At 39.8% G+C, this 20511-nt stretch overlaps 1 protein-coding gene across 1 annotated transcript in view; it reads right to left on the bottom strand.

The window, feature by feature from the left end:
* The window catches only part of MYO1B (myosin IB), a 78430-nt gene that overhangs the window by 3643 nt on the left and 54276 nt on the right, over positions 1–20511 (bottom strand). Inside the window, exons 14-29 of the mRNA XM_031554280.1 lie at positions 20436–20498; positions 19426–19626; positions 17515–17741; positions 17157–17357; positions 16507–16600; positions 15909–16058; positions 14194–14262; positions 13090–13176; positions 12723–12809; positions 10302–10388; positions 7571–7645; positions 7047–7181; positions 6081–6187; positions 3173–3305; positions 1606–1758; positions 563–690 (exon numbers count right to left, since the gene is read on the bottom strand). Of these exons, the coding sequence (XP_031410140.1) occupies positions 563–690; positions 1606–1758; positions 3173–3305; positions 6081–6187; positions 7047–7181; positions 7571–7645; positions 10302–10388; positions 12723–12809; positions 13090–13176; positions 14194–14262; positions 15909–16058; positions 16507–16600; positions 17157–17357; positions 17515–17741; positions 19426–19626; positions 20436–20498 (1997 nt within the window). The remainder of the gene's footprint in view (positions 1–562; positions 691–1605; positions 1759–3172; positions 3306–6080; positions 6188–7046; positions 7182–7570; positions 7646–10301; positions 10389–12722; positions 12810–13089; positions 13177–14193; positions 14263–15908; positions 16059–16506; positions 16601–17156; positions 17358–17514; positions 17742–19425; positions 19627–20435; positions 20499–20511) is intronic.

Raw genomic sequence — 20511 nt, 5'->3', positions numbered from 1 at the left:
TAAAATCTACCAAGAAACAAAATGAAACAACTAAGCAAAAAAAAAACTCAACCACCAAACCAGAAGACCAACAACTGATGACCGAAATTCCGTAAGAAGGAGTTTAACAATATATCTTTCACCATCAGAATAAAAAAGGTTGAGCTTCATGGACCTACACTACTAGCGCTGCTGCTATGTGCGCTTTTGTTGTTTTCACAGGAACCTGGCACACGATGTCCATTCTAATTAATTGATAAATGTCTCATAGGAGTATGTGAAGCTCTCATTTCACACATGAAAGAGTCTCCTCAAACGTAGCATCTCTCCATTGTCTCTCAAGCAGCATTTCTGCTTCACAGCTCTACTTGAAACTATGTTACGGACATTTTCTCTATTGACTTTAGAGAAAATAGGAGCCATGAGGAATACTAGAGATGAGTATCTATTGAAAATTGGATCCTTATTTATCCGCGCTCGGTCGAGAGAAGTAGTAATTGCGAAGCAGTGTTCTGTTTCTCTAACACTAGATGCTTGACTTCTTAACACATAGCAATGAAAGAAATGCAAACAAGAAACATACTCATCAGAAATCTCAATGTTGAGCTTCTGCTTGGTTTGGCTGAGAGTAGTGCGGTAAAGTTTAGTGGCCATTTCAATAAGGTGATCGCTGCTGAACAGGAAATCCCCTTTGCTAGCTGCTCCTGAGCCCTGGAACATAAAGAGGAGTGGTTAGGATGACCAAAATCTGAAGTGTGCAAAACATTAAATGGCAACAAAGCAGGATGCTTTACAAGGAGTTCTCCTACTGCAGTCAAATAAGTCTTGTAAATTAAATGGGGATGCTGTGCAGTGCTGAGGCTCAAAATACAATTCAGTCTCAAATAAACTGTAAACTTGTTGATAATAATAAAAAGTCCTCCTCAGCCTAAAGGAAAGTCACCATCCCTTGTCCAACAACACTGTGGTGTTTCTGTCTCCCTCTTCTGGCCATGCCACAGCAAGTTCACATTTCTTTTCCAGGAAGGAACAAGAACCAATTAACACCACATCATTTGGAAGAAGGTGGTCAGTATGAAAAGACACTTTATATAGCATTCCTCAAATCCATTTAAGCCAGAATACAAATGCCAGCTTAATGATTTTAGCAGAGCAATACTGACAGCGCTGAGAAGTAAATATAGCACTGAAGTAACTCCTTTGGACCTGAGTAACCAATTGAGCTGTGCCATAATGTGGATTTCCCAGAATTACAAAAAGAAGAGAGAAACATTCTGCTGGCGTGTCAGGAAGAACTACACAAGCAGCTAGAAAGGAAAACACTGTCACTAGGTATAAGCAGCAGATCAAAGGCTCATTATATTAACGGAAAATGCTAACCCAAGCGAGGCTACAGTGAAAAATGTTCACAATTAAATTATCATTCAGGATGTAGTAACTGTTCCTATTTGAAAACAGGAGTTTTAAATCAGCATTTCTGCAGACGGGGCAAAGAGAAAAAAAAGCAGTCTCAACCTTCAGGCTAATCCATTTAACCAGATGCTACAAGACAGCCAGTAAGCCATTTTTATATTGCTATGCATCAAAGAAGCATATTAATTACTATGTGATGAAGTCACAACCAACCTCCTTGAGGTGCACTGCAAAGAAGCCATCATTCTGGGAACTCATGGACACTTTGGTAACATCTCCCAGTGGAACCTCCGACTTGATATTCCCCGACTTTTGATCCGCAAGGAGAACATTGTTTTTGGTTAATAAGAAAATCCTGGACGTAGCCTGTGAAAAAACAAATTTTTTGTCTACACAAAGAGGGAATTGGGCTTCACTGAGCACCCACTTAGACTACAGATCGTTCACGGAGTTGATAAGTTTGGCCCATTTAAGTAAACACCAACATTAGTTGTTCAGCAAAAACTGCAGATGAGTTAAAATTAGGTCAAATTTATTTGTGTGTCTAATTATAGATTGAGAAGCTTAGCTCATTTTGGCACGTATGCTCAGATATAAACAGTTTCTTTAATTATCAGCTTACAGTTATAAAATCCAGGAAATAAAGTCCGGAACCACAAATCAGAATAACCTCATTTCTCATGCAGAAAACGGTTGAACGTGTAAGAAATAAATCCTTAAAAACATAACAGATACAAAAATGTATGTTTTAAGAATGTATTTAAAATCAAAGCTTCAAATAGGGCAGCTTATGTTTGGTGTAGACCTGTTGTAAAACATCACGATAATTCAATTACGTAGTTTCTTCTCCTGGAAAACTTTAAATAAAAAAATCTTAGCCATTAAGACATTTCTGTCTAAAGCACACAGACCCATAGCTCATTATTATTATTACTGTAACTTTGAGCACTGTCTCCTGTGCCAATTCAGGAAAGATATTGTCTTCGTTTAATTACTCCCCTCCACACTGAAAAATTGATTTGGCATCAACAACAGTCAACCTAATTTCACTCCTACAAATGCATAAATGACACTTACATCTTAGAACTGAGATCTACTAGTTGGAATATTTAGACAGATACAGTGACAACAGTTATATCTACGACAGGAGAACAATGCTTCCTGTTTCAGTAAATATAATTTAAATGCAAAGTAAATTCTGTCTTGGCACTGCATATTTAACAGCTCTATTTAAATGATATTATCAACTTGCCTCTTAATTCCAAAAAAATAATAATAATTTTGATATCAATCAGAAGGTGGGCACAGTTAGCAAAGTCTGCCGCTCGTGGTTTTAAAACATATTAGAATGTGATCAACATGAATTTGAAAGATGTTTTTCAAATATTTCAACACTAACAATATTTTCTCAATATTTATTTTCTTCAATTGACAAACAGAAAAGATTATCACAAAGGCTGCATTTAGTTGTGATTCAGTACAGCCTGTTGCCAGTTAATGAGATGCGTTTTTTGCTTGGAAAAGCCACTGAAAAATGTATGCCCAAGCATGGCTTTAGCAATCTTGAGGTAAATTTACAGGGAGTGTATAAAGTCAAAAATTTACATAAATTCAACACTTCAGGTGTTGCCCTTAAAAAAACTTGCGTTTTTTTTTTTCTTCTTTTTCTTCTTTTTTTTTCCACCTTAGTTCTATTACATGACAGAAATTAAATTTTCCTGTCAGTTTACTTACAACAAAATCAATCTACCTTCTGGATAAAGCAACATCATTTCATTACCTTGCCATTAGCTCTATTGATCTTATTCACAACTTCAGCAATAATGATCTTCTCATCCACAGCATCCTTCAGTTTTTTGTACTTGGGGTTCTTGCTGATCTCCAGGTAAGCCCCTTGGAATGGCTGCCCGACGCTGCAAAACGAAGAGAATCAGAGTTCAATACGAATCTAACGCAAAACAAGCGTTGCTCCGGGCTCCATGGAGCCAGGATGTGCTCCAAATGGAAGCTTCCCTAATCGTGGACACGTCATCTTCCAGAGAAAGTCATCTTCCATCTTGTTATTAGCAAAAGACCCAGATCCAGAGCCAAGCGATCCAGAAACCTTTGCTTTCAATTCCTCCCTCTTTGAAACAACAGCAAGGCAGACTGCTACATTAACATGTAACAGAATAATTAGAGCAACACATTGCCAAATGCAAATATGTCAATATCACAGTGTTTATGCAATGTAATTTCTCTTCACTGCTGCTGAGGAGCTGGAAGCTGCAGCTCTTCCCCCAGACACCAGGGGTGGCACCAGCATTAATGCAGTGCAGAGGCATTAGCACTGAATCTATGCCATGAAGGCACACACATCCATTAGAAAAACTTGGGAAGTGTGGCTATATCCCACAACACACTATCCCCACAAAAGGAGAGAGGGGTGCTAAATGGTAGGCATTTTAGGCATGCTCTCTTGCATATATTAACAGCAAAGCATCAGTGAAGAATGAGAAATGCATCTCTGAAGACAGTAATGGGATATTTCTTTTCCTGCTCTGGAAGCAATTCCAATTAAACGGGCCAAATGATTACCAGTACAAGGCACATGCACATCCTTGTATACGCAATCAGTTTTGATGTAAAATCTCCCAGTAACGGCCTGTTTGCAAACACAGAAGAAATTCAACTTCCAAAAGAACAGCAGCTCTGTCTCTCTGCAGCATTTCAGAGAGACAGTAACTCCCCTTGAGCATTCACTTTTAGATGTGTAGCAGATCCCCATCCTTACCTTAGGGTCGTGTAACCACAGCTCCCCTATCAGTCGCTGCTTGTTTTGTTTGGAAGTCACTTTAACTAATCACTTTGATTAAATTACAGTCTAAGTACTAAATGCAAAGCTTTGCCAAGGCGAGAGCCCAAAAGGGGCCGCTACATTGTCTGGAAAAGCACTGCCTTTTCTAATCACATCTCCAGCACACAGGGAGAGAAAAGGAAGGGCACTGGACTTATAGTAATCACCAGAAGTCCCTCTCTGCTCTTCAGTAATTATACTGCACGCGGAAAACTAGCCACATCCTTCAAATCCTTATCATTCCAACTAATCAGAAACTTTACACAATATTTCCTCCACCCTTAGGCCAATAAAAAATTCAACAGGAGCTAATCAGCTCTGAATACAGTTCACAAGGGAAAAAGAGGTGGAAATGTTTCTAAATCAGGGAGGGGTGGTAAGTGGGGAACGCATTCTAACTTCCCACTGAGTTGGCGCTTTCTGTTTCGGTTTTTATTAATTAACACTACGAAACCATAGTCACCGAAACCATAGGTTCCCTGTAGATTTTGTCCCTGATCAATTGACAAATTAACAGTTACTTTCTATCACATTTACCACTTGGACAGAGATCACTCAGCTACGTATTGTAGCAAAATACTGCATTGTTTAGCCTTGCAAAATTCCTTCCTTCCCACACTGATCAGAGAAGAAGTCCAGGGGCAGCATCTTTCTCTTTTCCCAACAGCATAAAAAGGGATCACAAAGCAAATAAATGAGCAAACCACAAGCTGACATACGCAGCCTTTAAATAAGTGATCTGCTGAAGGCAAGAAACCGAGCCCCTTACAGGAAATAAAGGAAATGCCTCAGTAAAAAATGAAGAAAACAAACCAATAAAATGCACAGACATTGAAGCAGAGATTCTCCAAGCATGGAATTGGCCCCATCAACTGTTGCAAGATCCTGGCCCTGCCTCATTTAACATTGCTTTGCTCCTCTCTCTTCAAACTGTGGCATACAAAAGAAATCTGTCAGGATGAACGATGCCTTTGTTTCCAACGAAAACATTCTTTCTCAGCTCGTATTTTCTTAAAAAGTGCAATTCCATGTCTTTTCAAAGACATCCAACCTCTATTTTGTCATTTTATTGCATACACAAAACATGCATATTGCTTAAGTAAAATCAGATACTGCTGCACTTCCCTGGGCAACGTTAGCTGCAGCGACAGCAAAAACTAAAAATTAGCAGATTTTAGGTGCTCAGCAATCTGAGAAATCACAAAACTTGTACAGACGTTTCACATTCTTCAGTAGTTTCCAATAGAAAAAGTAAAAAAATTCTAAAATTTAAATAAATGGTAAAGCACTTCTTAGAAAATTCTCCTTCCAGAAAAAAAATGCAAACGTGCCAATGCACGTAACTCAAAATCCCCAGTCTTCCAATCCAAACAATACAGTGATTGCATTAATTAGGAAGATAAGAGCGGTGCCTGGCACGACTCATCGGGAATGATGTGGTCACTTATAGCCCTTCAGTTGGCTTTGCACTTATGGGCTGCAGGAACCAGCACAATGGAAACTAGGGGAAAGGATGAGTTATTCCCTTCTACAACTTCCCCAAATTTTGACTGTGCAAGCCTGTCGTAGGGGGTCAGAACAACAAAATGTCATGGTTTCGGAAAAAGAAGTGCTCACTATCACAGGATGAGCAGCTGCAACAACAAGCAAGCTAACTTAGAGGCAAACTGAGGTCAGTGAAGTAAACGATGGAGCCACGATCGTTCAGCAGCCTCTACAGTAAAACCTTATTGTGAAACAAGGAAAAGCTCTTTCTTGCCTAAGGTAAAAAGCAAAATAGTGCACCGCTTCCTAAATGTACGTAAGGATATTGAATTTATCATACAGGAAAACCTGCGGAGTAGGCAATTACCTGGCTGGATACAAAGCCTTCTTGTCCTTGAAAAGCTCACTTGCTTCCAGTTTTTCTTCATATATAAGCTTCTGCTGATCTGTGAACTGGTCTCTGTACTTTTTACACTGCAAAACACGATATGTCAGACAAACCCAAAATTATCCTTCCAATTCTGATCCAAAACAGCAGCACCACAGAGTAATGTTTGCTTATTGCTCAAAACGTACATTCTTTGTATGCTTTTGAGGTGACTCAGCTCCACTCTACATGGCACTAGCACAGTAACAAGCTGCAGAGGTGTTTTCCTCCTCACCCATTCCACATTGTTCTCAATTACACCAAAAAGAATCTCTACAGCATCTCATTTAAGCACAACATGACTGGAATGCCAAGCTAAAAGGGTTCACAGAACATGCAGTTGCACAACTGGGGATGCTTATGTAAGCAGACAGAAAGAACAAAACAGAGCTGAGAGGATGACTTTTGCAGGCTCCAAAGTGAAAATGGCTCCTTGATAATGCACAGGAAACACAGCCCACGAACTCAGTAAAATGTCTCATCAGCACTTAAACTGATTCTCACCATTCTCTCCATTCAGAGATCCAAAACAAATTTCAGTTAACCTCAGCTCTTAAGTAAAAAATTCCACCAAGTACTTCCAATGTTGGGCTGAGAGCTAGTCCCAGCCCTGGCCACAGACACGAGGACTATAAGGTACCAATTAACAGGGAACAGGAATGTGGCTTCAATATCTAGTTAAAAGCCAATGGCAGGAAGCAATCCTCTTTCCCTAGCCCCAGGAAGAAATAGGCAGGATAGTTATACCCCTTCCAGGCCAAAGACAGTGATCTTCCAAAGAAAGAAAATCATCCTGGCTGGAATGGGAAGAAACGCTTCCTAAAAATAGGCTCTTCAGGAAGGAAACAATTCTGCTGACAATCATACACTGAATTTCTGTATAGACTGGACCAGAACGTGCCCTACCCTCCACAAATGGAAAATCCTCTTCAGTTCCTTGTGAGTTGAGTCCAAGAAAAGGTAAGGTCTCGCTGGCCAGTTTTTATCTATTGGTGATAAAGAAGGCATCTTATTCTTCATTTCCAAGAAGTATTTCTGCATCTGAGATAAAATTGAAGCAAGATGTTTTATTAATGTTCAAATACCAGAGTTACTGAAATAAGCATGGCAAAGCAGATGCTGTGTGATTAAAAGCACCGTTACCTAACTGCAACTCTCAGCTTTAATAAGCATCAACATAGATTTTAAAAAAGCTGGCCATATTGGAAAAAGCAGATTTAGACGACAAATGCTTAGTTAGTCCACTCCCACACCTTCATAACTGTTATTCTTTCTTTACAACGCCAGAAAATTTATCCATTTTCTGTTTGCTTAGCTTGGACATTTCCTTACAAAGACCACAAAGGTCACAAAACAACTGTTATTTCTGCAAGAAAATATACAAAAATTAACATATAATGTACATATGCTTTGTGCAGAGATATACATACAAGTCTCTGAAGGGTAAACTCATAAATTTTTCTTCCAGCGTTGGCTCTGAAGAATTTCCTGTACTCTCTACGGACCTGAAAAGTTAAACAAACCCCCCCAAAGTGAGTACGAAGAACGAATTTGTTTTCACTGGTACTCTTATAAATCTTTATGGCAGAAAATAGTCAAAAAGCAGACAAACATGCAAAACGTTCCCAGAAATGCAAACTCTAAGTGGATACACTTAAAACCTATGAACCAGGCTATGGAGTAAAAGGTCAGAAAGTTACCTCAGATGACCTCAGTACAGTCATCTGCAAGTGTGACAGAGAATTTTAACTATCTTCCTTTGAAAACACAACACTCAATACTGTTGGATTCACAGAATTCTGACTATATTCATGGTCTTTCTCATGAAGTGGAACTGAGCACATCCAATGTGAAAATGGAGATGAACAGCAAGCCCATGCTCATGTCAGAGCTGAAGCAACCGCCGGCCTTCCTCCAACTTTGGAGCAGCCTGGGACACACCTGTTAAGAGTTTGGAGCAAAAACCAGAGAAAAAACATCGTGGCTTTGCATAATTTACCCCAGAGCAAATTTAGCGGTTTCAGTGAACTTGCCACGTGTTGCTGAATTCACTGCAACCGAAAAATCAAGTGAGATCGAAAAGAGAAGGCTGTGGGGAGACCTCATTGCAGCCTTCCAATATTTAAAGGGAGTTCATAAACATGAGGGAAACCAACGTTACACAGGTAGATAGTGACAGGACAAGGGGCGATGACTTGAAGCTAACGGATGGATGATTTAGATGAGATATCAGGGGAAAGTTCTCTACTGAGAGAGTGGTAAGGTGCTGGAAACAGGCTGCCCAGAGAGGCTGGGAGGCTCCCTTGATAAGAAAAATTACTAGAGTTGTTATTCACTGATTTTCTGTAAAGTTTAGGGCTGTGAAATTGGTGTACATCCCCCTATTGTATTCAAGAAATGAGTACACGTGGTACTAAAGGACATGGTTCAGCGGGGAAATATTGGTGACAGGTGGATGGTTGGACTGGATGACCTTGGAGATATTTTCCAACCTTGGTGATTCTATGATTCTATCTATTACTCGGTGATGGAAACTGGCACACTCAAAACCACTCCAGTCACAATCACCCCAAATCTCGCTCTTCTCAGAGACTCTCTTTAATAATGGTGCTTGACATTCTCCTGCAAGGTGTGCAAATTAATTTGGAACATGGGTTCTTGCTACACGTCCACAGAGCCTACTGGAACTGCAGGGAGGCTGCAAAGCAAGCCCTGACCAATGCAAGCGTTCCAGAAAAGCCTACCTCCAGAAGGTTGGAAAGCACCACAGATGGTATTAAAATCTACTTATTGCACAACCAAAAAAGAAATTCCCCCCCCAAAAAAACAACCTCAAGAATTACTGGCTTAATCTTGATCACTTGTATTAAGTTGCATTCTTCATTTATGTATATTTGGGGTGAAACTTCTACAACATAAGACAGAAGAGAATTGCCTGTGTTAACAGTGGTGAACTGGAATTACAGAGCGGGTTCTTGTTCAGAAAACTCTGTGTGTTTCAGGTGAGGCAAACGTGCCTCTTACACCATTTAAAAATATGCTGGAAAACCACACGACAGACAGGCAGAGAAACATTCTGGCTGCAGTGTGCCTTACAAGTTTTGGATTCATCAGTCTTCATTCAAATGCTGCTGTACGATACGCAACAGCCTCTGAGTTCTCATTTTAAAATGACAAAAACAGACCCGCTTTGGCAGTAGTACTTAATGAGCAATTCTGATCTGTAGAATGACTTCTTAAAATGGCTCCTCTGTATTTCTAGCTCTGCTTTCCATGTATATATTGTAACGTAATTTTTATATGCGTAGCTTGCCCATATTATACGCGACTTTAAAAGTTTCCTAAGTATTTGCACCCATTTCATCGCTGTTAAAATAAATTTGAGAACATGGTAGCTGGACTTTTCATTATCGAGTTGTGGTTGTTTCCTTTCAGCCTTCTGTAGCCCACAATACCCCATTAGCCAAGGTGGCACCCAAGCCAAACAACGATTTAGATTTCTGCAGTTCCTCAGGACTGCATCTGTAAAAGTACGTTTGAAAATCCACAATGAGCAGAACCGTGTCACGTAAATCATTTGGGCGCAGACCTGAAATATCCCAAGTTGCCATTTTTATAGTCTATTTACAGAGCAGAACTACATTTTTCCAGATTACAAATGTGTTTTCTTTTGCCAACCAGTCCTTGAAAGCGAGGGACAGACAACGAAAGTCTATTGCACATCATAGCTCTGCTGGGAGGTCAGTGATGCCGCCAGCCATGGGTGACCGCATGCAATGCCGTGCCCTACACAAGCTCAGTGGTATCAGCCGTGGGCTCAGCATTCTGACGTGAGCAGCAGTGAGAGTCTGCCTCTACTTCCTCTCTGCCTCCATTCAAACACGCAGAGGTCACAAGAAGAAAATAAATGCTCGTAATCTGTCCAGACAGGACCTCTGCCGACACAGGTCATGTTTATGAGCCATACTGGAGTCCCTTTAGATTGAATGAGGCACATTCAGCTTATGAATTTTGCTGTCAAGTCAGTGAAAAAGTTTTAAGCAACGTAATTTTGTGCAAGAACATTGTTACTACCCGCCCCCACACCTGCTGATTTAAGCGTTAGTAAGGTGCCACGCTGTAACGAGTTCATGTAGGCAGAAGGGAGTGTTTAAGAAGTACCTTCAGTCCAAGCCAGTAAGCCCAAATGACTGCAACAGCATGCTTACGCCTAGCCTCCTCCTTCAAGCGTTTCAATTCCCTTCGAGCCTAAAAGGTTTAGATAGTGAACAAAAGAGACAGCCCGATGCAGACAGCACAATGACCAGGAAAGGCTTCTCCCAAACAGAACAGCCAACATACAATCAAGGTACAGAGAGATGGAAGAACAGTGTTTAACCTCCAAAACCCCTTTTGTGGTGCGAATTGGTGCTAAACCACACATGAGGTCCAAAAAGCCTCAATTGGAACTTTTATTTTACAGATGACAATTTTATCTGCCCTCTCATTTGCTGCCAACGTTTCCATCTCATCCTATGTGCGCACCCTTGCCATCAACAGTTAAGTGCCGTGATCAGAATGATGTCTATGGAAACCAAGACCGAAATCTCACCATCTCAGCAGCTCTTCCACTGGCAAGTGCTGGATCATAACCCTGAAATTGTGTGTGATGATAATGACGGCACTGCACTAAGGGCTTTTGTTCTGGAGTTGATTTTGATTTTTATGTACTTAAATAAGATTCTACAGCCCGGTAAATTATTCCTTTCTCTATGGAACGAAAACGTAAGCCCCCCCAAAATAGTGCCTTCCTGCGTGCAAAGAGATAGGCACCCACCTACAATTCCTCAATAATTCCCATTTCAGGAAAGCAATTTGCAAAGCGAACACATATATGGGCAATTTAACAGGAACTTGTATTTTAGAGGATATCCAAACCTCTGTTGCTCAGTACGTGATTACAAAAATCAAATGGAACGGAGAGTTCCAGTGTTATAACATCAGAGAGGCACAGCAGCTCTGCCAAATGTCAAGCTGTACACTGTCAAATGGAATTGTGCAGCTGCAGGTCCAGCCTGTGCCTGTGATGGGGCTAGCATGCGATGCAGGCACTCACAAAAATTATTCTACTCATCTCAACAGGACAAAAGCTTCGAGCACAATGTTCTGGATAAGTAAGGATTCTGCAAAGTCAGAAAGTTGTCTGTCTTGTGAAAAGGAAGTAAACTGAGCACTTGAGGTCTAAGCTTTTCTTTCGAAATCACTTGTTTTTAAAGATAATATATTCTTCTTATTGAAAACTTCTAAGTATTTAAATGATGAGCTCTAACACAATTAATACTATCACATCCATTTCTGATCTGGTCCTTTCTAACTCCAAAGAACATCTTAAACTCAAGAAAGTTAACATCACCTGTGCAGTACTGACCAATTTTTCAGGTGAAAGGAACTGTAGATAAAAATAAACTACCAGTGTGTTGCATTTAAGTAAACAAAGAGGAAACTGTTAACCTTTAGTAGCCACCTAAATGTCAGGTTAGATGCATAGTACCTCTGCAGGGAGGGCAACTCTGCATGCTTGCTTTGACTTGCAGTGCTGCCACTCCATTGCAAATCTAACAGCTTTATATCAAAACAGCAATAGTCAAACTCTGCATTTTACTTCAGATGTGATGTGAGCACATATCTACATCTTGTTGGCAAGGCGATCAGACAGCACATCCCACCCCATCCTAAATAATAACTAGGAGATGTTTCAAACGTAATGAATCAACAGAATATAATTTTCAAATAAGTTAAGATTTTACGAGTCGATACCAATACAATTTTGACCTCCAGTGAAAAGCATTTCAAATGTTCACAAAACCCACAACTGCAGGCTGGGGATTAGCAAGAATCTTTCAGTGGGACTTTGCTTCTGAAAACAAACAGCTGATGTTGGAATTCCTGGGATTTTTCTAGGGCTGCAAGTTTAGAATTGCAAACTAGCACCATTTTCTGCTAAAAGATCTGGCCACGAAGCCGTGCTTTAATTGCAGCTACTGAAATTTTCTTACGTGTTCAAATCACAACCAGAGAGTGAATCAAACCAATTAAAATGAATATTGAGTAAAATGAACAGCGTCAGTTTGAGCTTGTAAATGAAGACTGCTCAGGGTACGGAATACACAGCCTGATGAAAATCTCAATTAGATCGCTAGGACAGTGTCACTGAAAGCACTTGTTAGGGGAGGGAAGAAAAACACTGAAAAACCACGACCTTCTCTCCCCGCCACAAACCATGCTTTGCACATTTACAAGTAGTTAAATGCATTTCCTAATTTGAGAATAATGGAGTCTAGTCGTTTTTAATCTAGTCTAATGGCTTGTTAGTGCAAATCACTACTTGGCTGCCATGCACGGTATTTCCTACTCTACAAAACACTGACATACAGAATGTTGTCAGATTTAAGAATGGCGTGAATGGAAATGGAGGGAACCAATGATCATGCTCTATTATTTTTAAGTCAATCGTATTAGTTATTAATTCTCACTATTTACTACTGATTAATTGTTGATATCATTGGGTAATGAAGGGGGGCACGTGACATGTGCATGAAGTACCTTATATCCAAGCCAGTAAGCCCAAATAACAGCAATAGCATGTTTATTTCTAGCCTCCTCCTTCAGTCGTCTCAGTTCCCTTCGTGCCTGCGACGTGTTTGAAAATGGGATATAGAAAAGCTTAGGGAAGAAAAGGTTACTGCAAGTTCCCAACGGTGAGAGAAAGAAACCAGCCACCACAAAGAGCAAATATTAAAGCACGTCCCAGCTTCCCAGGCTGCACCAGCTAAAACACGTTAGCAGCAAAGAGGGAAAAAAAAAAAATCAGTAGTTTAAGCCACTGAAAAAAGTTCCAGCTAGCATTGCCCTCAAGGGCCTTGTTCTATCAAGAGACAGTTAGGTGCAGAATTTGTTACCACTTTCTCACCTGGGTACCATGCCAGTAAGCAGCAATTATTGTGGCAGCCTCATTACAACGCTTCTGGTGCTTAAGCTCCCGAAGAAGTTCCCGAGCCTGTAAACAATTGAAAATAAAAAGTAGTGTGACCCTAGATCTCTTTATGACTATCTGCACAACAGCAACTATACTTCTCCCCTTCACAGCATATGCCTAATGCCTTTAGCAATAAATCACAAGTAAATTGCTCTGTTGCAAGCAACGCTTAAGGCTGCTGTCAAACCAGGCTTTTATCCCCAGCACTGCTACCACCAAACATTATGTTCTCCATTGACAAATGAAGAAAAAAAAAACGTAATTCAAGATGAGATGATGATTTGACTGAGTTCTCTCCAAATAACACACAAGGGAAAAGACAGCACAACAACTTTTAGGCTGTCAGAATACTTCTAACTCACATTTTTAAAAAGATGGAGTACAACTCATAAGAAACAATAAACCAAATTATGCTAGCGTACTGACAACAGAACTCAAAGCCTGCCGGGCAGGAGAGGGCTGTTGACACCTATAGGTAGTAACTAAAGCCCCTTCCCTGTCCAGTAAGAAGCAAACTGACTCCAAAATCAAAGGCAGCCCGCTCTTCCCTAAGTGGAGAAGAAAATCACAGTCTGTGGGATGGAGAAAGGTTAATAACAAAACAGAGGAGCCCAGGAACATTTTTTTCTGATCCCGAACAGCTTTAAGCACTGTTTTCACGGGAACTGTTAACCCCATTTTTGCCTAACTCTACTGCATCACTCCTTCAGTCTGGCTAAGAACACTGGTTTCAGGATTCTCCCTTTGCCAAGTACAAACCCCTGAGATGCCAAGTTGTCACAAACTGAAGACAAGCAAGCAATGGCAAGACACCTGCTTACGGCAAGGATGACACGCTTTCAGCCCTCCGCTTAGCAAACAGCAGACAACTGAAGACATAACCCGAGCAATGTACTGCTCAGGTGATCCAGACTATTTAAACCTGCTTTCAGCAACCCAAACTCATGCCAAGAAGTGTGGTGCAGGAGGCTTGGTGCACTTCAGCTGTGTTTTCTTTCCCACTCTGTAACTCACAGGCCATAGCAAGAAGAAACTCACCTTCCACCCTCTGATGTACGACTGTACTATGATAGCTGAACTCTTTATCTTCTGATACTTCTTTTGTTGCTGTATAAAAAATGCATATATGATGCTTAGAATATTGCGTTACTAGCATCTGAAAATGTCATTAGGGATAGAAGTAATAAGTGTTAAATACGAACAATTTCTGAACAAGCAGATCAAAGCACAGATTGTCTTGTTAAACTCGAGAGGAAACAAAACCCATCAACAATGCTACATGGACAATGCCACTCTCTGTGTACAGAAACAGTTCATGGTCAGCAGCACAAAAGTTACATGGATTAAATACTAACAGTAACAGCTTTATTTGTCTTTCCCACCAGTAGGGCAGCATACAAACTCTCAGAAATGCTCAAATTTGTTGGCTAAGCTTTTCATTACCTTTTATGCTGTTTCTATTAACTTAGAAAAAAAAACAAAACAAAACAATGACATGTTGGGATATTATCCAAGTACACCAGGCATTTTCCCTACTAAAAACCAGCAGCTCTCCAGTAGGCTACTGGCCACTATAACAGTGAATAACAGTTGATTGACTTCGTAATATGGCTTCCGGGCTTCGTGCTCTGCCCCTTCAGTAACAGGGAGCATCACAGTGAGTGAGCTAGAAAGACTCGTAAGACTCAGCAAAGGTCTGCAGCTAAGAGATCAACAATGACGTGGACTTGGTTACGTATGGCAACTACATTTTCCACTCATTAAAATCATATGAGATCTCAAATCAGACGCATGGGCGCATTGCAATTTTGTACTGATGTTGCTTGTAGAAACAGTGTATTCAATCGCAAAAATTCACAGAGAAGAATTTTACAGTGTAAAAGCATTTCTTCTCAGATGTAAATAACTACACTTTCTAGTAATAATCCATATTTAGCTTTCATTATCCACGATAGCTGAACCAAACACAAATGGCTTTCAAGATGACAAATGAAAGTGCTTGTCAAATGAAAGGAGCGACTGTCAGTTCTCCAGCTTTCAGTTTAAGATGCCTTCTCCCTATTTCATGTGATATTTTATCAAGCTTTCTAATATAAGTAAGGAAATGCACTTTGACATCTGAGACTTGAACACTTGACAACAATCTATCTGTTGTATCAGATGCTATTCACTAACTGATGAAAAGACAGCTCATAATGGCAAGGAAGACCCAGTCTACAAAAAGACCTGTTTGAAAACTGTACCGGTATGAACTACTGAACTATGATACTTATGGACTATAATTAAAATAAATCCCTGAGATCCTCCCAGACAGCATTCTTGAGCCTCAAATGCAAAGGTCCCAACTAAGGCAAAATACAAAAACACTTTGGAATGACTGAATTCCATAGAATCACACATATATAACCAATTTTTTTTTTTTTTTTTTTTTAAACACATTAGCCATATACTTAGAGAGCGGCACAGCATTTGGTTCAGCTGAATAAAAAAGGCTAGGCCATAAAATCCTGCTTCAGAGCTAATGGACTTGAAGGAGCTTTTTAATTATTTAAGCAAAAGCAAAAAGAAAACATTAAACAAAACATAAACAAAATTTCTTTAATGTATATTTTTAGTATTTAAATACTAGTATAAAATTGAATTCTTTCTACAGTCCTCCACACATAGGGAAGGAGGTTATGAAAACTCATTAAACAATTGTAAGATTTGCTCCCCTTACCCCTGCCACTAATTTAGTAAGGATTATGTCTTACTGCGTATCTCCTGAACCAGGCAGCAATCACAATCTGGCTTTTTTTCATTAACAAGAAGCGTGTGCGGCACTTCCAACCTCTGTAAATCTTCTCAATGAGAGTAGCCAAGTCCTCCAACCGCTGCTTTCTCAGATCTTCTAGTTTGAAGAGCTGGGTGTGTTTTTTAGGGTTTTGTTTGACGTGGGAAGAAAAACAGAAGGCAAGGAAAGACCAAATAGCTCGTTAATTACAGTTATTCTAAGCAAAATCTCTCCTTTACTCAAGTTCCCCCTTTAGGCAGCTTTTCCTGTGATATCGGCAGACACATCAACAGGTTTGTGAAAGACATGCTGCTTTAAGTCAGCACATGAAAGCTAGATTGAACTCAGGCTGACAGCTATTGCACAGAATTGGCTCTCCTTCAGCCTTCATCAGCGTTCATTTATCCCAATTTAATGTGTCTAACATTGAACCGTTAGCCTTTTTTTAGGCTATATTCTTCACCAACCACTGTGTCTAGAAAAAGCAATAGGAACAAGCTGGCAAATTATGCAGTCCATAGCAGGCTATCCTCATAAAACATGTCTTGATTTTGCATAGGAAGACATTTCTCACTTACCGTTCTTGGGTTGCGGATGAATATCTTTGATCTACCAAATGAAAATTCTTCTTCAGGGATTTCCAATTCGTTAAACAGTACCTCTACACCAGTCCTAGTAAGAAGTAAATGAGCTTAACAAACGTGACCCCCAGCTCTAAAACTTCTTAGTTTACATATTCACAGATTAATTTCTGGAAAATAGATGAAAGCTTATTTTAAATTCTTAAATACTGCTTGACATAAGCAGATTGGAAACCTAGCTCACTTACTTGCTGCTTATTTAGCTAAAGGCAAGAATAATCGCGGTAAAGATTCAAAACCATTTGATAAAAAAGGAGCAATCTTCATTCAGCATCATCAGCAATGGCCTATTTTTTCCCTCACTTCTATAATGATTTTGAACAACAGTAATTTTTAGACCCCCTGAAAAGGGTAGGTTTTCCAATGAAGTAACACACGTGAAGTCCAAAACGATTCTAAGGGAATTAAACAGGTAAAAAAACTTGAGCTGCACCATCTTACTTGTCAATTTACTATTAAAATGCTTGATTTTTCAGTAAATAAGAACAATTATATTTGTTTTTAAAAAAGACAAAAATCCAAACGTATGGAAGATAATCACTGCATTCACTGAAATGGGAGAGTGGAGAAAACTGCAGTTCTCCTACCTGGCTGGCCCTCTCCAGTGGGGCCAGGTCTGCTTGCACAGCATTTTGTATCTTTCCAGGCATGGCTCGTACGCCTGCCTGAATGCATACCCTGCCCTTCTAACCCGGACATTTTCCAGAAGACCGAGGTAGCGGATCTGGTGGCACACCAGGGCATCATTGAAAATGTGCGCAGCCTTTTTGTCATTGGGCTTGATGCATCTGGAAAAAGAAATGAACAATGACACTGGACCGCAGCCCTGCAAGTCAACAGCTACCATTGTAAAACGTAGGTTTCAACAGACTTATCCTTCAGTGCCAAAATATCGTTTCACTCAGCCAAATACAAATTCACCGATTTCATCGTGGGGTCATTTACCTAATGTAGTTTGGATTTTTTGTCTGGAGATTTTTCATCAAGGTAGCAACTGAAGCCTTGAATTGTGATCCCGCTGTTGGTGGTCTCTTGAGATTGATCTTAGCAGGGTTACCTTCAGGGAACAGTGCTTTGATAAGAGAGTGACTGGCCTTCCACATAGCTTGGGAGAGGTCCCGGTACAGGAGATCATTATTTTTGTCAACAAATCCTTCCACCTGGTACATAACCTGAACAACAGAGAAAAGTTTAATCAGACCACAGTTTGGACGGCAGGATGTAGGCCGTTCCCAAAGTCCACCACAACCCTCATTTTTCTTCTTTCTCACTATTCAAAAGAACTTAAAGAACACAGCAGCAACCAGCTATCCATGCAGTCCTCGGGGGACCTTTATTTACAGTAACTTTCACCAGGAAAACAGTCCAATGACAAATACCATAAATGCAAAGCCTTGACCAGCAGCTGAAGATGCTGGAAGCACCTCAATGAACTTCATGTAGATCTCAGAGCATGACTGGCTTCTTAAATTTTATTTGATTAGTCATGACAAGTCATCAGGCTGATAACACAGATTTATCAGCTTTATGACTTCACAGTTAGTTCTTTGCAAATGTGTACGACGTATGCTGACCATCAATCTACTACTGCCATAGTCATATTTTACACAACAGCAAGGGACTGTGAACTTGGATGACTTTTGTTTAGGCAACACATTTCATGTTTCTGACAAGTGTGGTAAAGGCCACTAGTGACAAAGCTCTTCGCATGATCTTGCTGTCTAGTGACCAGATCAAAATGTTCTCAGCTGAGGATGGAAAAACAATCCCGAAATAGGTGGAATTTACTGAATGCTCTGTTGTGCAAACGAATATCAGTAATGACTGAAGACTCTCCCTGGCCGCTAAGACGCCATCTGTTTACAATCCTTCCCAAAGCACTGTGATATTTCAAATTCACCTGGAATTTTGACAACCAAAGAAATATCTAAGTATTAATCCCTGACAGATGATATAAAGTTAAAAAATGAGCTACTGCCTTGAAGGCTGAAAGCGTGGCATTTCTAGAGCTACTTCGAAAGGACAAATTATCAAGCTAATCCAAATTTTATAATTGAAAAAATGCTAAAAACTGGGAGGAGAATTAAACAGAATCAGGAAAATGGAACAGTTTCCAAATATTCATTAGTCTGTAAAATTAACAGTTCAGTAGTATTTTCAAACCTATTTTTGCTTAAAAAAAAACACAATACTTTGTCTCCTTTCTACAAACAATAGTTTTGATGTTCATTAATAAAAAGTCATTTGAAACTGACATTAAAACACCTATCAGAATTATGTTTATTCACATAGCTTATGTTTTTAGAAGCAAAAGGCATTTGTAAGCCTTCAATATAGTTTTCTCTTCCAACTGTTTCAACATAGAGACATTCAAAACAAACTCAGTTCCTTAATATGTACAAAAACTCAACATTCTCATCACCCCAGCTATAGATCATCACCATAGCTAACGACTCCAGCTAACTCAATGACTAAGAACGCGCTATCCAAAATACCTTGCCTTCAGATGTGCGTGACTTTTTGTCATTCTAAACAATGCTGTTGTTTGCGTAGACCCAGCAGCACAATTGTTCTATCACCAAAGCCCATGGGACATCAAGTGAAAGAAGCCCTGCCTGTGGTTTTGGCTAGAGTGGCGTGATCTCTGAAAACCTTCAGCCAAAACCAGTATCTTAGGTTCAAGAGTGAAAAGCTTAAAAGAGGTTTGGATTTTCTGATCAACTATTGACTCAGGTAAGCCTCCTCCATGACCATAACACAATTTAATTTAATAATTTAAAGAGCCTTGCCACTATATGCCAAACTTTCACACAGGACCAACGTTCTCCAAACGCTAGAGTCCAGGTCAGTAGGTACCTTGCCAGCATAATGCTGAATCCTGAAGCAGCTGTGAGGCAGGGTGGTGTCATTAAGGAACCGGGAGCACTTGCTCATCCTGCTCTCAAAATGCTGGTGGGTGGCACAGACTTGGTTCAGCTTTTCTAAAAAGGTGTCATCGGTGACAGTTCCCGGTCTCAGGCACTCCTCGTCGAGCATGGCCAGGATTCCAGTTTGGTTCTGAAGTTTCAAGACAAGAGTATGAGTGTCTGTTTTCATCATATTTCTATCAGCACACAAAAATGAGATTGCTCTTTCCTGTTAGACCAGAAGCACATCCCTCCAAACCATCTCCACTGGGCAGTTCTCTTTTCCTCACCCCTACTCCCAACAGACCTTTAGCATCTCAGTATTTGAAAGACTGCCTTATAGATTGGAATCCTCCAAGTTCATCTTAGTTGGCAAGTTCGTGTCTTTTACTCGGACCACAGAAACTCCAACTTAAATGAAAGTAGCTTGTTTATGGGTAAAAACAGCACACATTTTACATGGATAGCTAAAAACTGTTCTGAGTGTTAAGGAATTTGCTGTGCTAAGTCCACAGGAACTCCTCCTATTATATACAAGGATTTGCTGTATCTAAATTAATCTGTAACAAATCATGGAGATCTCTGGTTTCCACACACAAAAAAAAAAGCTATTATTTACAATACAGCATGTGATATCTTTCAATGAAAACACTGCTGCTAAGTGTAAACATTTAAGTTTTGCTTTTTATTTCTCTCACGTATGTTCTGCTGACCATTTGTAACACAGAAAAACTAAATCTAATCTTTGGAAAAAAATAATAAAACGAATGTTTATCATTCCAAATAAGATTGATAAAACAAGCCCTTGTTTGTATTAATAAAGTAGAATGAGGATGCATACAGACGCTATGGTTAAATTTAATTCATCAAAGCAAAGTACAGTGAGGATGTGTACAGATGTTATGGTTCAATTTATACATGCATAAAAATCATTAAAAAAGATTATTGTAAATAACTTACATTTTCTATTAGGTCACAAATTATAGCATTGTTGAAATACTCAATGTGTGTCCACTCAATTCCCTATAGGGGAAAA

The sequence above is a fragment of the Meleagris gallopavo genome, chromosome 7 (genome assembly GCF_000146605.3).
Source record: "Meleagris gallopavo isolate NT-WF06-2002-E0010 breed Aviagen turkey brand Nicholas breeding stock chromosome 7, Turkey_5.1, whole genome shotgun sequence".
In the NCBI taxonomy this organism is placed as follows: Eukaryota; Metazoa; Chordata; class Aves; order Galliformes; family Phasianidae; genus Meleagris; species Meleagris gallopavo.
The sequence above is the reverse complement of the archived record's forward strand: the minus strand, read 5'-3'. Positions and strand labels throughout refer to the sequence as shown.